Here is a 22,879-nt window from a genome sequence, read left to right as displayed (position 1 = left end):
CCTGGAGGGCTCCGACACTGATTTTTACGGTGCGGGAAAACAACCGCTCTCCTTCTGGTCCTATGCAAATCCCCCGTCTCGTTTCCCCTCCGCATGTCGCTCGTGGCCGTGGGCGCCGCCGCCGGCCCTGCCCGCTGCACGCCCGAGCCCGCATCCCGCATCCCGCGCAGGGCGGCCGGGGCGCGGGGCTCAGGACGCGGTCCCTTCCCGGCCCCTGCGCCGCGGAGCTGCACGGGCGGGACGCAGGTCGCGCTTGCAAGCCGGGCTCCTCCTCGCGCACGGGGCCTGGCTCCTCTGCCCCTGTCCCGCCCGCTGGCGCCTTCCCCGCGCCGCCGGCCCCGGGCGCCCCCTGCCCCGGGAGCCCGCGCCCGCAGGGGCCACCCGCCCTGCCGCGCTCCTGGCCCGGGGAGCCGCGGGGCAGCGCCGCCGTCGGGGCCGCCCCTTGCAGCGCCGGGCTCGGCCCTCCCGCCCGCCTCGGGCCGCCGCTCGCCCCCGCCGTGTGGCGCGAGAGCGGGGCCCCGCCTCCCACCCTGCCGCCCGGGGCCGGCGGGAACCTGAGCTCTCTCCTGGGGCCGGCGAGTGACCCCTTAATCTGAGCAACTCGCCCAGCAGCCCGCGGTGCCCTGAGAGATGCCAGTCCGCCTTAAGGTTGAAATGCCCTGAGGCAGGCTCCAGTGGGGAAGTAGCTAGCCAGAGAACCGTTGCTGAAATCAAGGACCAGGAATCCCGCTCGGGAGAGGATGCCCTGTCAGAGGCACTGGAAGGGCTGTTCTCAGGAGCTCCTGGCCAAGACTCCTGGAAGGGGGAAGAGCAGCTTTTCACATACAGCTGGACCAATACACCAGTGAAGGAGTCACTGGACATTTATAGCTTTCTTTTTCTCCACCCCCACCCCACCCCCCGCAATTGCCCATGGTTTTTGGCAACGGATTACTTGTTTGCTGGACGATTTCTGCAAATAATCCCTGGGGTACGCTGTTTGTCATCAGTTAGCTGCAAGCATCCATACTCAAAAAAGTCAAACAGTTGACTTTGCACACACAAGAGGTCCTATTGCATGGATTTTCTTTTCAGACTTGCTTTTAGTGTATTTAAGAGTCCGAATTGGATTTCCAGGAATATTTGATAATGTTTACCTAAAATTCACTATATATATATATATGAACCATCTTGCCAATAAACTCATTTGCTGGAACAGTTGCAAAAGCAAACACAAAAGAGGCCTGGACATAGGCAAAACAAATTCAATTTTTATTCAGGCAAATATTCAGAAAAATCTGTTGGAAGCACGCTGCCTGTCACTTCTCTCACCACACCATCAATGCAACAGCATATCTTCAGTAGTATTTTTTAAATAAGAGGTTGATAACATTTATATGCTAGGTTTTGCACATTATATTCTTTTCTACCCCAGAACATTTAAAAAAAAATACAGTAAAAATATTAGTAAATATTTAGTTAAAAAATTAAAAATGTAGTATAACATTAGTAATAGAGGAAAATATAGAAATATCTGACTAGTTTGTTAATATTTCTAAGTAGCTTACAAGATGAAAATTATACAATACTATTGATTTTAATAAACATGATTGTTCTTTAGCATACTGTGCAGTTCCCTTTTATCCCAACCTGTGCTGAGTATACCATAATGCCCCATAAATGGAAAATCCAGAAAGCGTTTAACAGCAAGTCATAGTTGTGAATAAAATTAATAATAACAATTACATCAATTAGTAGTTGTTTGTTCTAAGAAAAAGCAGAGATGTCAAAGATTAAAGATTTTAAGGTTCAAAAGTAAATGCCTTATATTAGAATCTTAAATGCATGGTTAGACACTTACATTCAAATTCTGTCATTACTCAGGCTTGTGATTAAGTTCATTGGTGTGACCAGTTTTACAGACTCAAGCATGTGCCTCACTTTGGGTTGAAAGAGAACCTTAAAAAAGTAGCCTATTTTATAAAACGACTGAGCCTCTAGCAGCTCCTACTGATATCTTCAATTTAGGATGCATAAAAAACTAAATTGGGAGATTGCGGTAAACTCCAGTGAAGACAAAGAAGCAACAAAATTGGAGCAGAGAGTTTAGAAATAACAACTTGCCCCAACTGATTCTGCATGTCTTCTAAGGATTAATAAGCTAAACATGTTTTTCACAGAGGGAAATACTTGGGATTCAGTCCTTTAAACAAATGTATCTGTAAACTGCCTTACTTACACAAGTCAAAGGCCCACCTGAACCTAGTAACCTATTTGGCTGGCACAACTGAGGTACACAAGGGAGAGATGTAGCTAGCAGCACATCCAGCTTTGACCCCAGAGTTCACATGACCAGGACCCCATTTCCTCTTAGGATGACTAGGAGTGGTCCTCAGCTCTTTTCTAGAGCAGTGGTTCTTAGCCTCGTTATAGTCAAGGAACCCCTCATTTGAGTCAAGGCATCTCTCATTTGATACAAGGCATCCTTCAGAAAATGTCAACTCTTAGTTTTTATTTGGCTATGGAAAAAAATTTGAGCAATTCTTCTGTTGAACAGAACTCAGAAAGACCACAACAAGTCAGAATGATTTTACCACCACAGATTGCTGTATGAAATCGCTATCATGTGAATCATGTTTGCACACCTAACAGTGCTAACACTGTGCGGCACTCCTTAGTACCCTTGGAAAGATCTCAAGGCACCCTGGTTGAGAACTACCGGTCTGGAATGAGGCTCAAACTCAAGCCTTTACAGCCACCTTAATCACTGTTTTGGCTGCCTATACACATGCTGGTTCCCGTTCTAATTAGAATGCATTGGAGCAGAATTGATTAAATGATTAATCTATGTTATAATTAGACTCTTGTGTTCTAATTAGAATGCTCTAGAAGCACCAGGCCGTCACCTGTATTAAGCTCCCCACAAGTTCATTGAGTGAGCTTTAAAATATCTGCTGGCCATTTTTAAATGCATCAGGGCTTAATATACATGACACTGCAGAGTTTTAATTAGAGTGGCTCTCCAGGAACTGCTCTAATTAAAACATGCCCTGCCACCACTGAGCATGTGTATAAGCAGCTGCTACTATGCCAGTTAGACTCAAATAGCTCCCCAGAAGGCTGCATCCTTAGAAAGTAGAAAAGTTAGAAATCTAGGAGTTAAGAGGGATGCACTGGAGTTCAGAGAGAGTTTTGTCATTCATAGGCTATGGAATGGGGTAGGTCACCCAGGCATGGCCCGACCAACTTGTAGCATGTTAATTTATATTAACTACCACAACTACACAATTGTCATTCCAAGTATAGCTATTTTTAACTGCATAGCTAGCTAAATTAACGTGCTAGAAGTTGGTCAGGACATGGCCCAGGTGGCTCACCCCGGCCCAGGGACTATGTTGTCATTTACTACAGTGGGAACAGAGGGAACCCTACATTTGCAATAAATTAAGGTGTGGCCTGGAGGGATTAAACAAGAGAGTAGAAAGGGGGTAACTCCTCATTTCCATGCATGAGTAAGACTACCAAAACAACACAGGGTACTGTTCTGGCCACCTCAGTATTGGAAAGGTGTTGGCAAACCGGAAGGATCGCAGAATGTATAAGTACATATGGTTGGCAAAACTGAGGGATTAATTTAAGAAGAAATAGTAACAGCTTTATTTCTAAACCATTCAATAATATGACAGAAATAATAGGCACCTATATATTTAAAAAAATTAAAAGCTAATGAGAGAAAGCATTTGTTCTGGGGAGTCTGCAAGTCAAGCTGCAGTCCTGCCTATCATTATTAATAAAGATACCAAGGACTACATTTTGCCCTCAGTTCTATCTGGTGTATCTAAATGCAGAATCTAACTCTGAAATTGAAACTTTATGGCTCAGAAGGACAGGATCATGCCTGTGTTAACAATAATGTTTAGAATGCATATGCCAGAACAGCATCTAACTTAGATGTATAGACTTTTCAGTGGAACAGGGAATAGCAGCTTATTTCTGTCACTGAAATAAGATGATAAGGGCTAAATGTACATTCATGTAGGGAACATGTAGTGAGGAAGAAGGTACTGTTTTTATAATCACCTTCTAGAATAAAACCTCACAAAAGGAAAAGTATGCTAATAATTTAAATTATACTTAGATTACTCCATAACTTAAATTATCATCTATATTAGGAGCTAGTTCAATTTACTTATTGTGGTAAGGCAAGCAGGAATTTACGTTTGACACAGAAGAAAAAACTACACGTATCGCATAATCCAGTCATTAGCTAACGAACATGATTTCTCAAGATTGTAAAAAAATGCAAATTATGTTCTCAAGTGATCAATTTTGCATTTGGATCACTGACTTAGCTGAAAGATGTGTAAAGACAGCTCCCTACTGGCAGTATATCTGAGAAAGTCAGAGAACACTGTTTATTCCAGCAAGTGTCTGGAATAAATTATGTTCAAGAAATTGGCTTCTGATATGCCTATTTTAGATGAGAACTTGTACATTGTGCTAAATCCTAACACTTCTAGCCAAACCATACCCTCTATTAGGATCTGCCATTCATCACAAATGCCAGAAACATTCAGATCTGGAGAGCTGCTTATTTTGGAGGGTGGAAGAATACCAGAAAAGTAACAGTTTAGCTTGGATATTTAGTCAACCCCTCCTGTGTACTGATGTCTTCCAAATTTTAGAGCTCTGCATTTGTAGATTCTATACCTCACCAGTATCCATTCTTTCTTATAGTCTAGAAATAATTAATTAGAAATATAAAAATCCTAATTAGTTTAACGTAGTGGGAAGTGGTATATATCACTTGAGTTTACTTTAAAATAATTTAGAGTTTTCTGTATGCATCTACTTCATTACTGCTAGATCAGAAGTAATAATGGATCCTCTTCAACCATAGAAGATGGAGAACCTATAATTTCCATTGTGGTAACTGGAAATCCAATGAATCACAGAAGCTGTTCAGCTTCTTAATGGAAAAGCTTTTTATCTGCACTGCAGCCCCAGCTGATGTCAAGGGAAGGGGGACCCAACACAAATGAAGGCATTGTTCCATTACAGAACTCAACAGCTCTTGTGATATCATGATTTTCCATTCATTTCAATAGAAATTCTGGATTGCCAGCGTCACACAGAACATTGCATATTCTGTAAACAGAATATGGCCATATGGGTACTAGTGTAAAGGCAAAATATCAAAAAGTTTTAAAGCTATATGACATGTGAGTACATCTAATTACACAAGTGTGCGTATATACCAAATCAAGGACTTGGAATATAGACTTTAGTTAATCTTTCTTTTAACCTACGCCAAGACTAGTCGTAGGAAAAGCTTACAGTGAGGAAAGTCAGAAGACTGCAGGGTCACAGCTAAGGATTTCTAAGGGACTCAGCAGAATAGAATCAAAGTTTTGTACAACAATTAAAGATCCTCTTCTTGGTGCTTTTTATCCTTACGCTTTCCTCTGAGAACCTAGTGCTGTTACGGGTTTTGTTCCTGTTGTCCTCCAGGCTGTTTCTAGGTGCTTCTCCCCAGGTTACACAGACTGACAGAAAGTTATGGTGCTGCTGCAAAAAATTTCAATTGAAAATCTATGAAGTCTTGTTGTAACTGTTCTGCATAATAAGGAACTCAAGGAGACACAAGTGCAGCAAGAGAGAGGAGAGGAGAGGAGAGAAGAGAACACAACACAACACAACACAACACAGGGATTCTGCTTCTCTCCTTGCTTCCAGTGATTTTTACTCCATATTACTTTGGTTTTCTTCTTTCTATATTTTCTAGTGACAGAGACCATACAGACCTCCAAGTGTACTCTTCTATGTGTTTGTTTTAGTTATATTCTAAAAAACAAATTTTGTCTTCCTATGTGTGAGGGGAACCTCCTCTGATTCAGTAGGAAACCAAAGTGTTCATCTGAAGGCGGCACAAATTCAGGGTTTTTTTGCCTAATTACTACAGGTTGTGTTAGGATGAGTTTGGCTAATAAAGTCAGTAAGAGTAGAAGTGAGATCTACTCGTTTGCAATATTAAAACGGTGTTGTTGTGTCCAGAATGCTAGAGTTAAGGTTGAAATGAGACTTAAGATACAAAATCCAGGACTCAGCTAGTCCAACTGTGTGTCAATTTATTTGCATGTAGCATTGCATTTGACAGTCTAGTTTTTCCACAGGAATTATTGCTAAACCAAGGAAAGGGAAGTGGAAGAAAACCTCTATAAAACATAGAAGGCAAATCAAATATATTTGATTGTGGACACATTTCAGAACAAACAGGTGCCTGATTTCTCTTCACTACTTTAGTAAGAAAGGCCTGCAAACATTTGCATGCCTCAACTCCTACTATTAGTCCAGTTGACTTTGATAGGATTATTCATATGCTTGAAGTTGAGTAAATGTGTATGTGTTTGCAGGGGCAGAGCATTTATTAGTCTAAAGCAAAAGAGATGTTTAAAAAATAGAAAAAGTTTTCTAGCAATACAAAAGAAGGAAATGTTTTAGTTTTGAAAGAGGAATTTTGCTAGAAGTAAGCACTGGATAAAAGAGTGTGATGAAATGACTGATGTTGGAATGTTTGAAGTGGGAACAACTAAGCTTTGATAGCTCCCTTCAGATGTTGCGTGTGTATGTGCAGCTACACAGAGAGGAAAAGGGAGGACAAATATGTCCCACAGTCTTGCAGACTAGGTTGTAATGTGGGTAACAAATGCTCATGAAAATGGGAGGACATATGTTGGACAATCTCAGTATGAAACAGGAAGTTATCTAACTTTAGACCCAGCAGGGCTCTTTCTTCAGTGCTTTGAACTTTGGGCAAAATATAGGTGAGCAGGAATCTGCCATGGCTGTGGTTTATTTACCCTGGTGCTTCCTCTATAGTGGCTGTACAAGGGCAGATGCCAGGTGGGTAAACTTCCTCCTCCTAAGGTCAGCTGCAGTGGCGTGGTTGTTTGTAAGACACAGGTGCCCCTCAGCATCCTGGGGACAGTGCAAGAAGACCTAATGCCCAGCTCTCTGGATGTACTTTATACTTCCAGGCTGGCTCCTTTCAAAGCAAGGCCCCAGGTTATTGAATCACCCTTACTCTCTCCATCAGGAGAAAGACATGGATTCTGTGGAGCGGAGGAACCACCATCCCAAGCCCTGCGGCTGGGTTGGGACTGATCCCTAGCGCCCAGGCTGAAGGGGTCCTCTTCTAGCTGCTGGATTTGGCAATGGAAGTGGCTAAGCAGGGCGGGGGGTATAGCGGGGGGGCGCAAGGCCAGTGCTTTTGAACCTGGCAGAGCAAATCCCAGCAGCGGTTTTTCAGCACCTGCCCTTGACCTTGTCCTTGCCCGGAACGGCCTCATCCTTCCCCACTCGGGATCCCGGGGGCCCTCGCGGCCCCCCGGGGTGTCAGTGAACCTGCCGAGGGTGCCGGCAGCAGGAGGCTCGGAGCGGCGCCGCAGGCACCTTCAGGCGGCGGCGGCGGCGGCGGCGGCGTGGGCGGATCGCTCAGGCCGCTCCGGGCCCGGGCAGGCGCGCTGCTCCGCCGCCGGCGGGGAGGCAGGACGCGGGCGGAGCGAGGCGAGTCTGTGGGGCCGGGGGCGCGGGGCAAGCTCCACCTGCCCCTCCGCGCGCTCCCGGGCGGGCAGGGAGGCAGCCGCCGCATCCCGGCGGGGGAGGGGGTGGGTAAGGGAAGACAGGAGGTCCCCTCGGGCTGGGGCTGCGGTGTGAGAGCCGGGGGCAGCCTGGAGCCACAACTCGGAAGTTGGGAAGTGTCCCAGGGCGCGGGGGGCAGGGGAGCTGGGTGCAGAGGCCATGGTGGGGCAGGGGGAGGCCACGCAAGCCAGCACTGTGCTGGGCGCAGGGGGCCTGGCCAGGCACCTTCAGCGCAGTCATCAGGGCTTCTCTCTTCAGCCGCGCGCACTACAGACGGGTCCAGCGGAGCTGCGCAACAGGCTGGCGAGGCCTGGCAGAGGAGTGGACTTGTGCCCATTTTACAGGTAAAGCAGGTGAGTCACTGGAGGGTCACAGCACCCCCTGGCTCCTACCAGCCTTACGTTGCATGGTGCACATCTCAGGAATGGGTAGCTGCTGCTGGTAGCGAGGGGAGGAAATGTAGTGACCGCTTTTGGTTACCAGAGTCTGGGCGGGTAGGAAAAGAACAACTAGCTCTCATCAGTGTCCTGCCCTTTCACTTCCTCGCAGCCCTTTGAGTGATGTAGACAGAGCCAGTGCTTGGCTTTGGGGCAGGGGAAGTGGTACGCTACCAACCCCACCTCTCATTGCTGGTGCTTTGAAACCCCATATTAGGTTCATTTAGGACTCCAATCCTACAACAGGATGATAAGAGGGGGTTAACTATGAAAGTTTGTGACCATTTTGTTAGCTGTGGATAGGAATGGATCCTAGAACAGGGCAAAGTGGGTACATGCCTCCTCCCCTCTACCCCACTGCTTTGGCTATGCTGTGCATGCTTAGTGAGCATTGGGCTCACTGCCGGGTCAGCGTGGGCTCACTGCTTCGTGTGAGCACTGAGCTCCCCAGATGATTGGAGCAGGGTTTGGCTACAGCCTCTGCTTTCTTGTGGCTCTGGAGTCCGGGGGCGGGGAGTACTGCTCCTGTTCATCCTTTCCCTCCCTCCCTCCCTCTCCCTGCTGAATTCATAGCAGCAGGGGAAGTCTCACCCCCTGGGCTTCAGAGCTGTAAGGGCTCTGGGCAGACCCTGTGTCAAGAGTTTACATGTGGCACAGCCAAAGAGGTGGCATGACTCCTGCCTTGCCCCCTCTGGTTGTAGGCCTAGAAAAAATGAGAACTACCTCTTTAGGGTAACCTGCTTCTCTCTTCCTTAGAATTATGTACTTGGTATTTCAGATAGGTGTAAAATTGTGTTTTTAAAGAGAGAAATCAAAGCATTTCTCAATTTATTAACCAGTAATGCTGTTTTTTTTTTTTAATTGTGCTTTAAGAAATGTATTCACTTCTGTTTCATAGCATAAGGAAGAACAATTTATATTAGCTTTCTGAAAAGATAGACAGAAAATCTTTTGAATGGTTACATGTACATAAATATAATCTTACATTTAGGAGCTGTGCTGTGTACTAATAACAGTGCAACACTCTCATGGTATCGATGCCCATTGCTTTAATGGGGATGCAGGTATAAGTAAAAGGGGGGATTCAGCCACCCAAAGCTATGAGAAATCTAATTCCCTTGCCTCTAAATAGAGAATACAATTTATGGAAAGTCCTTGCAAAGCGGCCCACAGATTAATGCTGTTTTTTCAATGTTGCCTATGACTACACTGAATATGGGTCATGCTTGTATAATTGTAGGCAGAGAATATGTCAAGGATCAAGCGCTGTTGAGAGAGGATGGGGCAGTAGATGGTTACATCTCCTAGAGAGCTTTTACCTTGAGTTAAATGCCAGTTAATGTGAAGCAAGTAACCCACTTCTAAACGCTATTCTGGACATACCCCAGACCTTTGAGATTTAGTGGAGGTGAAATTGCTGTTTTGTCACCTGAAACAAACCTTTTAGAAGTCTGTAGCTTAGCCTTTACAAACAGTATAGCTAACTCAAGGTAATTGGCATTCTTTCTTGCAGTATTGCCTTACAGTTCTCTTAAACAATTTTCAAGTTCCCTCCAAACTTGACTAACTCCTGCCCTTAATGATTTTATCACTCTCCATTATCCCAGGAGGCTGTGAACTATGGTCTACACAAGTCTGATTCATAGCAGAGCTCCCCACAGCCAGTGGGGCAGCTGTGGGTTTGTAATGTTTGTCCCCCAGTAGTCAGAGTCTCTTGGTCAGTCTTGGCCCTCCTTCCCCCATTGGAGACACCACTGCCAGCAGGTTAATGAAGTTTTCCTACTGAAGCCACTGCCTTTCTTGCCACTAAATTAGAGTTGCTGATTGCCACTAGGAACAGGATTTGGTGGTACTTGGCAATGGAGGTGATTAGCAGTGGTTTCAATAAGAGATGCAAGAGGATCCCTACACTGGTAGCTGCAACCTTGACCCCTGCAACCTTTTGCCAACACCTCCTCCCCCTGCCCAGCAGCAGCATCTCTCACAGGGGGAGTGGAGGCATGAGGCTGATGAGGAAAGAGAGACAATTATTTTAACTGAGGTTTTCTAGATAAAGGGGAAGCAATCAGAAAACTGTAGAAAAATTAAAACAATGTTTAAAGGACTGTTGAACAGTTTTCCATATAAGTGTCTAAAAGTGTTCCTCCCTTGAATCCTGTGCTTTCAGGTGAATTGTAGGTTGCTTTCTCCTGTACTGTTATCCAATTACTTAAATATAGAGTCCAGAAATATTGGTGTTCAAAATAGCCATCATGTCCCATAGGCCATCTGCCAGTGATGTAAAATGAAGACATTAAATTAAATTTACCTAAGAGGTTTGTGTTTTTCCTTGCAAATTTCCTTCCTTCATTTCTTTTTCCTCTTTCTGTGCTTTCATGTCTAACCTAATCTTTCAGTCTTCATACGATTAGGATTTCTCAAATGTCTCTCTGCTTTTAATGTCATTTTATGTAGTTTATCTTCTTTTTGTACAACAGCAGCTCTTTTCACTTGGTTTTCTGCAGTAACACTTAGCATTTTAGATGGCATTTTGCAAACAGGAATCTTAGGTTCATCATCTAACTCCTTGAGTTAAGGAGGGTGATTTCCATTTCATAAGGAAAGAAAGGGAGACATTTTAAAGTGATTTGACCAAGGCCACAGAGGCAAGTAGTGACAAAGCTAGAATTATACTACTCGTAGTACTGCTATTGACTTCACTTGGGCCAAGATTTCAGCCTGGAAGTTCCTAGATCTCCCTTATGTCCTTACCCCACACAGTCATACGCTCTGAAGCTGCTGTTTATAAACAGCAGCTGCTCAGCAGAGAGAAAACTTGCAACAATCCTAAGGGTATTAGCTGTAAGAAACAGCAAGGACAGAAGGAATGGCATAGCAAGGAAATGGCTCAGTAATAATGATTACCTTGAGTGGGTCTGACCACAATTGATTAACTTGTATTTGTTGCTGTTAGAAGCTCCCAAAGTCAGTTGTTGGAGGTGGTATGGGGCACTATAAGTAACCCCTAGTTTTGTTTTGTTTTTTAAAGAAAAATCACCAAGACAAAACTGCAACCCTAGAGGTTGGTTTACATTTTTGAAGCAATCTGCATAATGAGGTGACCTGGAAAGTAACTTTATTTTTTGTAAATGAGAAGTGAGATTAACTGTGTGTAAAATCCCCAAAATCAGGGGGGCTGCAGCTGTGCCCTTCACTTGCCTTAAAAGGCTTCCCTGGCTCTGAGCTGGTTTATGTCTTTCTCTTGCAGCTGTTTCTATAGCAAGTTACAGCTACTATCACTTCAGGCAGCTTGGTTTGTATGGAAGCAGTGACTTCCTATGTATCTTTGTCTCTATGTTCTGTGCAGCAGGCCTATGGGAATAAATAGTTTCTTAAACTTGTGTTGGTAAATTAAATTTAGCAGAATTTATATATTGGTATATAAAGGTGTGTGTATAAATATCATGGAAGTGTTGCATTGTTGTTTGTGTGTGTGTACACATATGAATATATGTATTGGTTTATGCAAAGCAAAGGCATACATTATGTGCAGACAGAATGAACCCACACATTACATTATTTTGCTTTTTATGCTTTATACAGCTGTATTTTTCTTGCATCATATTAGTGCAACCCATAAATATAGTCTTACCTTGAGCAATATTGGTGAAAGTATTTAACATTTGAAAGAGACTAAAGATAAGTGAAGTTGTAGGGTAAAGATAAGTAAAGCTGTAGAAAACATTAGTGCAGCTTCTGGGTAGATTGATTTAAATTGACATGAAGGAAACAATTTAGATAATTGATTTTAATCTTGTCTTGCAAAACTTTTAGTGAAAAAGATTAAAATACATATGCAACTAAATACAACCTCTTTACTAACACTTTTGCAAACAGGAAGAAATACTATATATTTTTGTTTAAGCATTTATGTAACTAAGCATACATTGCTTTCTCTTTCCTCCCAGATTCTTTACTTTAAATGTTTTATTGTGTTAGAAAACAGTAAGTGACAATTTTCTTGTTTCCTAGATGGTATTTTAGATGAAAATTAGAATACAATTAACATGCCCCAAAATAGGTTTTAGCTGAATGGATATTGAATGATTGGGGTGCATAATTAAGTTTATTAAAACATATTTTGGATTTTTAACTCACTATTGTTAGAGAGTGGATGGATTGTTTCTTGCTCACCAGGAGCCAGATTTGCAAAGAGATTTAAACTTGTAAGGATGCAATTGTTGTATAGTGGGATTTTCAAAAGTGCCTGGCTCATGGAAACCATGTTAGATGCTACTAAGCAACCTTCAGCACATTTATGTGCCTAAGTCCTTTTGCAAATCTAGCCCCCGGTCATTCAGATTTTTCAGGTTAGTAGCTCTTAGTCTCTTTTACCTGGTGTTTAGCTGTAGATTAGTAGAAGAAAAGATTCCCAGCTTTTTCTAGTCCCAGTTTTTTTCCCCTCAATTTTGAACGAACTGGTTCAAATGATGAAAATACTTTCTGTGCACCTGCTAGTTAAACTGAAACCAAAAGTAAATATGGCAAACACTTGTCTTCACAACAGAAACTGAAAGTACTAATGGTTTGAAAAATGTAAATACTAGCATTCCATATTTTATTGTAAAAACTGAAAGTAAGATTTTTAATGATGTACATGACATAGCTAGATGAGTTGAACTCTAAAGTTAAAGATTCTGCATACTGAAAAGCAGTCACGTTTAAGCTCATAAAATAATTTAAATAAGTACAAGTTATATTAAATATAGTAGAGTAAATGCAGGTCTTCATACAGGTTGTCCTAACCTTATATTTTATTTTCAAAAACAAACCTTCAAATTGAAGTGTATTACTTTTAAATCAAAATCTTAATTCAATTAAAATATACATTTAAATTAGGAAACTCATCAAATTTTATTCATCCTATGTAGCTACAATAGTGTTAAATGTGGCTACTGTATTCATTTCAAATACCTGAATATTCGCAAAACTTTACTGTATTGGATAGTTTAAAAACAGCATATTTTGTTTGTTTATAAATATCTTACTACTAGACATTAATATTAATTAGTATCTGAAAATGTTTCACAGCTTTCTATACACACACTGGCCATGTGAAATCAAGTGGTATGCTGCCTTTAAAAATCCATTTATAACAAATGCAAAACATGAATTCTAAAGCATATGCATAATTACTTGTCTTTAGAAACATCATGGAGAAATTGCTTTCATCCACTCCCAGAAAGCAGTTTGCCAAGTCAATATTTAAGTGTAGACTCGGAGCGTCGCCTCTCAGATTACTTAAACTTTCATTCCTTGGATTAAGTGTTCTGGCTGCATTTCATATTTCATATCTTCACATTTTTCATTTATACATTTTATAATGTTTATTAATTTTGCTTACGCATTTTCTTAAACCAATGCAAAGTCTAAATTTGCTTTGTAATCAATTGTTTGACCAGTTAAAGAAAAAACAAACAAATGAAAGGGGGTGGGGAAGGTGGGAATAACAATCCCTCCAAATACTTCTGATACTGAAATTTGAGAACAATTTTTAATATTCACAATTTAGAGCTACCTTTCAAAAAAACCCTTAAAAATAGTGAGTTGGATGTTATATTTTAAAACCATCTCTTTTTTTTACTTCTCAAAACTTAACTAAGCAGAACAACTACAAATAGATTAAATATAATTCTAACTGTTTGTTGCCCTTAAGATCCCCTCTAACAATAGTGTATCTTAATCCTAATTTCTTGCTAAAGTTCTCTGATAAATCATTTTAACTAAATTCCCTCTGCGCTTTCATATGAAAGATACTCTTCACTCGTGTCCTAAATCTTTTGGTAATTTTGCTGTATTAAACAGCTGATGCATCTACCGATGGTGCTTCTATCATTTCAACACTGTTAATTACCATGTCAGATATCTATATAATGTCAGAACATCTGTATAATCTTTATGGAGAAACCTAATTTTTTGCTAAGATTTAAGAAATCTGATTTTGCAATTTTTTTTTAAATTTAGACATGCATAATATTTCATTTTCTTTGATGAAATTAATGCACAAACACATGCAGTGTGCATATTCTAGTCGGTCTTACCTTGTGCCATCTCCAAAGTATCAAGCTGCTTACTTTGTTTCTTTTGTTTAAGGAATTCTGTTGAATTTCTGGTAACTAGATTAAAGAGAGAGTCCATATTTGATGTGTTTTTGAGTTTTATGCCCTAGGAAGAGCTATAGTTTGCAGTTCTATGCAATATTTGGAGACGTAAAGAAAAGCAGAACAGTATATTGTGTGCAGAAAGATGACCAAATCTGCTTGGGTCTTTTTCCATTGCTATGTTAAGGACTGGGGTGATAGGACACTGGCCCCATTCAGCTCATCATACTAGCAGGATGCTGTCAGCTGCTGATTTTACATTTTGATATGTGCATTGCATTTGATGTCTGAACCACAGATGGGGCAAAATTTATCTTGGAGACCTAATGCCCACCTGTTCATGCTCACTTTGAAACACACAGTTAAGTATCCACCCCCTTATTTTCAAGAACCTTCCCTAGATCTCATGAACTACACTTCTATCTGCCACCCCTGGACCTGGACTAAGTACAGACATAAAAAAAGCCCAATGCAGAATCGATCGAACTTAGGTGGGTTTCTGTATGCGATGTAGGTTAGTTTGGGAGCAAACAGAACAGGCGTTCACCCTTTGGTAGGGGGGGGATACAGGTTGCCCGCACTGGCTGAGGCCAGTTGGTTGGGGATGGTCCTGAACACCGGCAGGAAGCTCCGCTGGTTTCCTGAGACCACTGAGTGTAGCTGGGCCACCCATGGTTGGCTGCTGGGCATGACTGAGCACCCCACCCTGTCCTACCTGGGTCATTGTCAGCTACAGATGGGAGAGCAGGGTTGCCTCTGCTGCTAGCCTTACATCTCCTGCAGTCTGGTCATGTTCCCTAGAGCTGTGCCTGCTTGTGAGGGCATGGGGTTCCCACATACCCAACTATGGACCCCTATGCCTCTCACGGGTGGGTGCAGCCCCAGGGAGCACAGCTGGGCTGCTGGGCCTGGCTGAGCACTACTCCTGCCCCCTCTCTTGTCATTGTCACTTGCAGGTACCTTGCTTTGTAAGACCCCAGAGACAGGGGCAGCTGGGTGCTTAGCTGGAGCAGCCAAGTGCGGGGCAAGTGCTAATGCAGCTCCCTGCGAGGGGAGGCTAATGGAGAGCCTCAAGGACAGGACTGGTATAACTTGAATCGATGAACCCCTGGTCACCCACAAGGCATTTTACAAAAATGTCTTTTGCTCATTGATTCTCTTCTTAAAGTGTCAAGTGTTAAATTATATAGTCAAATAACCAGTTTTAAGGAAATGTCTGGTGTGTCTTTTCCTTTTGTGTTTGTTTGTTTTTAACGGAAATTTATTGTCTGAAAGCCCCCTATGATATTACTTGGGAAATAAAGACAATGTAGAAATCAGTGTCCTTCATATGTTTCTTGAATTGCCAGCCATGTGACATAGACCTTTTCCAGAAATGAAAAATGCATTCCTTTCATCAGATTTGTTATTCCTTCATTGTTTGTAATATGTGGGATGAAAATTTAATCTAATAATTGTTTGAATATTTTTATAACAAGCAGATTTTGCAGACAGTGTCTTATGATATTTTCACAGTTCTGGCTGAGCTCCCTCTCCTGGATGCTTACTATGCAGCTCTATTTGGCCCTACATGCTGGCCCTGTGTCCTTTGCAGTTCCTCTGGGTCTTGTGAGCTCCAGCCATACTCTCCTGCTTTGGCGCCTCACGCTTACTTTTCAGGCACAGATGTTCTAGGCTTCTGTGAACAGTGCTGGCAGCTCTGGACCTTCTAAGTCACTTGAACACACCCTCAACAGAGCAGTATGGTTGTGACTAATCTGTGACTGAAGCTTAAGTCCTTGAAAGATGTGGTAGTTGAAGCAAATACTGCATGGTCTTGGCAGAGGAAACCAGTCATGGTTTAGCTGTGGATGAATATTAAAAGTTACAGAGGTCATGACAAAACAATAAAATATATTATGTAGTTCTGTATCCTTGAGTCCTGCCCACTCTTGATTGTTTTGTTGAATTTGGGTCAGTACATTCAGGGGATCCAGGTCCCATTTCCAGTACCCCTTTCCTCAGCCTCATTTTTTTTTTGTTCCTTGACACCAACTTTCCTGTGACTTGTACAATAAGGGCCCTTTGGCCTGTTCAGGTCTTATTCTTAAAGACATCCTTTTTTAATAGCAGATCCTAACACATCTTATCTTCCCTTTTTTTTGCTGGGGATTTTTCATTGGTTTGACCCCACTAGCCCACAAGCCAGTTTCCCCTAGGTTGCCTCCATCTCTTTGTTTTAGGCAACTTGCATTCAAATGGAAGTTCATTCAGGTTAACATCTCCTAATTGTTGCTGTTGTACTTCTTTAGTCTTGGTCTGGGAGATATACAATAGCAAGCCCTGTTAGCACATAGCTGAATCACTGAATACTGAGGCATTAAATAATGCAGAAAGTTCATTAAAAAAAATCAAAATTGTAAGTTTAAAATAAACAGATTTCTCAAACTGTCACAGGTGTCATTTGCCTGTGCATTATTTTTTGTGTACTTTTCTTTTGTTTCCAGTACTGTGGGCATCTCTCCTGACTATTGATTTGGTCCAACACCCACCCAAGTAACGAAAAGACTTCTGTGAACTTTGCTTGAATTAGATCAGACTTCACTTTTCTTTACCAAAATCTTTATTCTTCAACAAGGTCTAGATTTGAAAATAATAAGAGGAAAACAAATAAGCCCGTTCTGGGCTCATCTAAAAGTGTTTTCATTTTTAGTGATTATTCTCTTCCTGTTTTAAAGCTGATCATACAGATGATACTAATCTGAATATTTATTCAAATTCATGATTTGAAAAGGATGTTGTTGTGTTGGCGATGACTTCGATATCCAGTAGTGTCTAAGTAGCCATATACTGCCCTTATTCCACACATGGCTGCTCAGGACTGTAAGAGCTCATCTCTATATTTCACGAAGGAAGTTAAACAGTACAAACAAATAAATGTATGGCTGTCATCTCTCAGAACTCTGGTCAGTGCATTCCCTGGCTTTAGAATGGGAAAAGGGGGCCTTTTGAGGTGAACAGAAATATTTTTTTCAGAGACAAGAGCAGAGAACTACTCCTATGTACTGTAATGCAGAAAGTTTCGCCTTCAACCTTTGCTTGCCCTGGGACATCTGTTGCTGGTCCAGTATCTGTGCTTAGATTCATGTCCATATCCCTGCTGCTGTGCTTTTGATGATTTTGGAAATTTATATTTATTATTCATGAATTATTTTATATTCATTACATTTATATTTATAAATGTGCTACATCTCATAGATCTGGATGTCTGTCAAATCCATTAGATTGGGAGCTCTGGGGCCATCTGGAAGTGGTTGCTGAATCTGCAGCTTTAGAGTCCTTTTGCTGGGATGGAGGGGATGTCCATCCCAACAGTGCAGTTTTCAAAGCTGCCAAATGGCCTGCATCTAAATGTCATCTTTTTAAAGGGTTTCTTTCTTTCTCTTTTGGTTTTCAGCTGTTAGGTTTGGCAGGTTTCTTTTCTAGCATTTGGTAATAATTCTTTTCCTAATGTTAGAAAAGAAACCTGCCAAATGTAACAGCCGAAGGGGGCTACCTGGGCATTGTAATAATCCTTTATTTAAAATCAAAACAATTACGCTTATTAAAAGTATGAAATAAAACTTTATGTCTGTGGTATCTTCTCTTAGAAACTCCAGAATGATGAATAAAGTAAAAACACGTATTGCGTTGGCTAAGAAACCTTGCTAAGCTTTCCACAGCAATAGAGAGCAAAGCATGTGTGGCATTTTTTATTCCAGCAAGTTGAATATATTTGGGGCTTATTGTAATATATGGGATTTTGCCTACATACAGTAGTGAACAGAGAGGTGGAAAGCTTTTTCACAGTAACCAAAACCAACTGGTCTACTGATGATACTGATTCATGTCCACAGCTTTATTGGCATTCTTTTGTTGAATTTTTCTTTCATAGGATAAAGTAGATGAATTGTTTCTATTTTAGGTACATAGAATGAGAACTGGACATTATTGATTATTGTTGCAGAGAGAGAGGAATTAAATCCAGAATAAAATGCTTTTTATATTTGTTCACCCATCACAGTTTGTGATCTCTTTAAAATATTAATAGCTCATTAGGGTACAGGGTATGATGTATGATATATATGTATGGTGCTTACCATAATGCTAAACTACATTTCTGTCTCTCTAGCTGCTAAAAACCTATATATATATTTAATAATATTTAGCTGAAAATGTATATACATAATTTTGGAACAAAGAATAAAGGGCGAGTATTTTCATAAGCTTGCTTCAATTTTTTTAAAATAGTTTGAGGTATTTTCTCCCCTATTGGGTGACCTATTTTGCATATAATCACTTCTGGGTAATAGATACCCTGAGTAACTTGGTTGTAATTTTTATACATTGATAATACAAAGGAAGTTAATTCGTTTTTGTAAAATTTACCCACAGCTAAAAACACTCTAAAATGACAATTATAATAAAGATAACTCAATTTTTCTTGTTTAAAAGTTTTTAATTTTTAAAATTAAGATGACATTATTACATATGTATCAGTTGTAGTATATTAAAAGCTAAACTCTCATGTTACTGCTAGCTCAGTTATACTGCTGGAAGCCTTCTGCATTTCTGAGGCAGGCTTGTCATTATTCCAAACCCCTTTGATACATCTCTACCAGTTTGAAGTTTGTCTTGCAGTGTTGAGTTTTTTTCTGCTACTAATTTATAATATAGCATCTCCAGGTGTGGGATAATATCAGGCACAGCTCTTATGAGTGAGGTCATTAGGCAGTCTATGAGGTGTTATATAGACTGAAACAGGGTTGTCCTGTTTCTAAATGGCTAGGTGTTGCATGCTGTATGAGTTGTATGAACAGGCACTGTACCTCCACACTGCAGCACCATGCTGTAGACGAGTCTTTTCCAACCTTTTCCAGCCCAAGGCACACTTACGTTAATAAAATTTTCCACGTCATATCTGTTAAGGCATTCCTTGTCCTCATACTTATGAGCTTATTGTAGCTCATTGCTGTGACAAATGTCCATGTGCAGTGGATTAATTTTCTTCTGCTTGGCTGGTCTTCTCTCTCTCTTCCACAGCCAACAGGTGTGCAAGTGTTCTGTGCATATCTCATTGATGCAGCTTGTTTCTTAGTGCTAGGCGGCTAGAGAACTTTTTTCTCATTCTGCAAAAATTCTTGTGGCACATCAGGGAGCTCTTTACAGCACACTAGTGTGCTCCTGCACACCAGTTGAAAAGTACTGCTGTAGACTACCTTGGCACTATGGGGTGCTGTGCCCCATTTCCTGGGGCAGGAGCAGGAAGCAAAAGCTGATGGTGGAGGCAGAGCCTAGAAACTATGGCTGCAGCAGCAGCCAAGAGATGAAGTGGGCAGCAGCTCGGTAGGAGCCTTGGACCTGCACTTTAACCCTTATAGACTGCATATAGCTCCTTGCCAGCAGTTGGACAGCCCTGGACTAAGGTTTGTCTGTTGTAGCATAGCCATGCAAGAATTCATTTTAACAGTGAAAAGTAACACTCTCAGTAAAGTTTTCTTACACATTAGTAAAGGGCATATCCTGATTCGTAAATCTGCCAATTCACCATGAATTATTTCATTAGAAACGACTCTTATTTTACTCCTTCATTGAAATTGCAGATGTTAGCTTGTGTGGTTTTCAGATTTATTGAATTTTTCAGTAGAAGTCAGCTTTCATTGCTTACAACTGCTGTGCTTTGTATGTTCATTTGGCCCCTTCTACGTGTTACAGGTATTGCACGATTAGCTAGTTAATCACGCAGTTGTCTTAAGAACAGGTACATGTTCCAAGTGCTTATCGCATAATAAATAGCTCCAACCAGCTATAAAGTTAGACTTTGAAAATGTGTACCAACTTTATAGCTGGTTGCTATCGAGCTTTAATTTGCATGTGTGGTAGGTAGGGTCTCCCCCTGCAGATAGGAGCCCTGTCAGCTGAGGCTTGGAGATCACTGCTGCTGTGATTCTCAAGGCTTGAGGGTGCATAAAACACCTGGGCCAGGGGCATTGGGGCTGCTGCAATCTCCCAGGCTCAGGGGCGAGTGAAACCCCCTTCAACTGGGAGGTCTCCCAGACACAAGAGCTTCTTGCTGTTGTACCTTGCACTAGCCATAAGACGTGATGAGATCTAATGTGCAGTACCACCATTGTCTCCTGTCATGTATCTGTAGCTTGGCAGGAGATATGATTGTATGGATTGTGTGTTAGATCCCATCGTGCCTTTACCTGCATGTGTAAAGGGAGCCTTTATCAGACAAAGGTTTTGTACCACTGCTACCATTTTTCCTTTTAATTTTAAAAAACACTTTTTTCTTCCTTTAATTTGAACTTTTTACAGTATGGAATTATTCTCTAATTGATAATCTAGTGTCAGAAAAAGTCCTTGAGCCAAATCCTGCTCTGAGAGATGTTTTAGATTTTTCTTTTTTTCTCAACAGGAGCCAAATTAAATTAGACCTCAGCTGTAAACCAGAAGTGATGGGAGAGGTATACCAGGAAACATGTTGCCTATCAACATTTTTCTCAAGGTGTGGAATGGACCTCTTTTTTTGTGTTGCTTTTTCATGCCTCTCATAAAAGTGGTAGCATTTGTGAGCTGAATACAGCCCAGTACAGGCAACCCCCACTGAATACTGTTTCACTTAGCACTACTTCACTATAACACTCATTTCGAATTGATACCTGATTTCACTTGTGCTCCATGAGTTTTGTTATAACACTCACAGTCACCATCTTGGGTCATTAGAAACAATTGTGGTAGCCATTTTTGGCCATCGGATACTTTTGGTTTTACTTAACGCTCGTTTCGCTTAACATGAGATTTGGTACTCTCTCCTACCTTGGGGGTCTTTAAGAGGAGGCTGGACAGAGATTTGCCTGGGGTGATATGATCCCAGCACCCGTTCTTGCCTGGGGCAGGGGTTCAGACCTTATGATCTGTTTAGGTCCCTTCTGACCCCAAGTACTATGAACATTTGGTTTTTCAGGAACCAATTAAGAGCCCTAAGTGGGGGTTGCCTGTAGTATGTTTCTCGTGCGCATGCAATGCAGCATACTGTCTTTAGATCCCAGTCTGGAAATGTATATGCACCCATTTGGATTTATTCCTGTAGGTAGTCTCCTTGAATTAGGACTTCTCATATGTGCCGGTAGTTGCATGTCCTTTCCCTTATTTTATCACAAAAATAAAAGTGCCATTTGTAACTACTGTAACTGCCATTTTTGCTATAGCTACATACATACAAAGTTATAGAATTAAGGTTTTGTCTGTGATTTCCTTGCCTTAGTTTGTATCTGTTGCGCAGGCTACATTTATCTCACATTTTTCAAAATAGTTATTTTCATTATGTATTTTCTAATGAGACTTGGAACTACTGGAGAACTGGTGCTTGAGTGATGTTTGCTTGACTGGTATAAACACTTCATTTTAAATTTTGTGTCTCGTAACATTTTATTCTGGAAAAAAAGTTCCCTTTGAAAGGAATGAAACTTTTTTGAATGCAACTCTACTTGTAACATTAAAGAACTTTGTTTCTCAAGGTGAGAGAACACATCCCACATTTATAATTTATAGGCACTACGACTGTGACTTAATATATTCCTTAAGAGATTTAATATAATAATATCCTTAGCTTGAGGGCAACATTCTGAAAACTTTGTGGATTTTCTTTTTTTATCCCAGCTCAATCTGCAATCATATTTCTATGTTATAATTTCCTCTTAGCATTATAGTACAATTGACATTGATAGATAGCATATAGAAACTGAACTTAACAAAAAAAATTCTTCTGTCGTTGGCACAGAAATAATGTCTGCAGAAAAAATTCTGGCTCCCTTTCTATCCAGCTGCTGACAGCAAGCACAACAGAGCTATTGCTTCCTGCATTTGGCTCTTGTAGATTTGTCATAAACAGCCAGACTATATATTTATATTAAAGATTAATTTAATTCATTGAAGATGAATTATTCTGACTTGTGTGTACATGTTGGTTAATGGAAAACTGCAGATGTAAAGATCAGCTCTCAATTTCCACCCAACAAATTTAATACAACTGTGTGGTACTGTTTTTTCCACAGGTGTGAGTGCGTTAGGACTGTTTGAAGCGCACTGTAGCTAATAGCCCATATATAATTTGGAAGAAGATACCTTCAATGGAAGACCCTCAGGGGATAAATGGAAAGTCTGTAAGTAAACAACATGTCAGCCCCAAGAAAAGATTTATTGCTTTTAAAGTAGTAATTATTTTTGTTGTAACTGGGTGGCTGGAAAGTCCTTGAAGTGCTATTCCCACTTTTAATGTTTTAATGTTTGAGGCTATGAATCTTTACAGTTCAAGAGGTTAGAGGCCTATGGTAGAGTTGCATTGCTTAAGAATATTTGTATTGGTTTTAAGGTACTTTTTTTTTTAAATGACTCTCACATTACAGTATGGTATTTATTATTGTCTTTAAGAAATAGCTTACGTACCAAGATGTAATGTGTGCCTAATTTTTTAATTTCATATAAGTCTTCTAATCAGTTTAAAACTGCACACTTTTTTTATTTTGCCTAGTATTTTTCTGTGTGACTGAGATTTATATGCTGAATTCACTGTTGGAATAAGTGGTTCAAAATCCTACTGCAGATTTATTACAAGTTTTCTTAATTCCGCTTTTTATACAGAATATAAAATATATGAAT

General features: G+C 41.0%; 1 protein-coding gene across 4 annotated transcripts in view; it reads left to right on the top strand.

The window, feature by feature from the left end:
- Positions 1 to 7,749: 7,749 nt before the first annotated feature.
- EYA1 (EYA transcriptional coactivator and phosphatase 1) overlaps positions 7,750 to 22,879 on the top strand; it is a 268,703-nt gene continuing 253,573 nt past the window's right edge. Inside the window, exons 1-3 of one of the 4 annotated variants that reach the window (XM_090040152.1) lie at positions 7,750 to 7,964; positions 20,637 to 20,726; positions 22,276 to 22,383. In XM_090040152.1, coding sequence (XP_089896278.1) covers positions 22,351 to 22,383 — 33 coding nt within the window. In that variant the 5' untranslated portion in view covers positions 7,750 to 7,964; positions 20,637 to 20,726; positions 22,276 to 22,350. Of the gene's footprint in view, positions 7,974 to 20,636; positions 20,727 to 22,275; positions 22,384 to 22,879 lie in introns of all 4 variants that reach the window. The other 3 variants (XM_090040153.1, XM_090040155.1, XM_090040154.1) reach the window with 3 other exon arrangements.

Source organism: Crocodylus siamensis, chromosome 3 (genome assembly GCF_052110815.1).
Source record: "Crocodylus siamensis isolate JL-2025a chromosome 3, ASM5211081v1, whole genome shotgun sequence".
Lineage (NCBI taxonomy): Eukaryota > Metazoa > Chordata > Crocodylia > Crocodylidae > Crocodylus > Crocodylus siamensis.
This window is presented reverse-complemented; position numbering and strand designations above follow the sequence as displayed.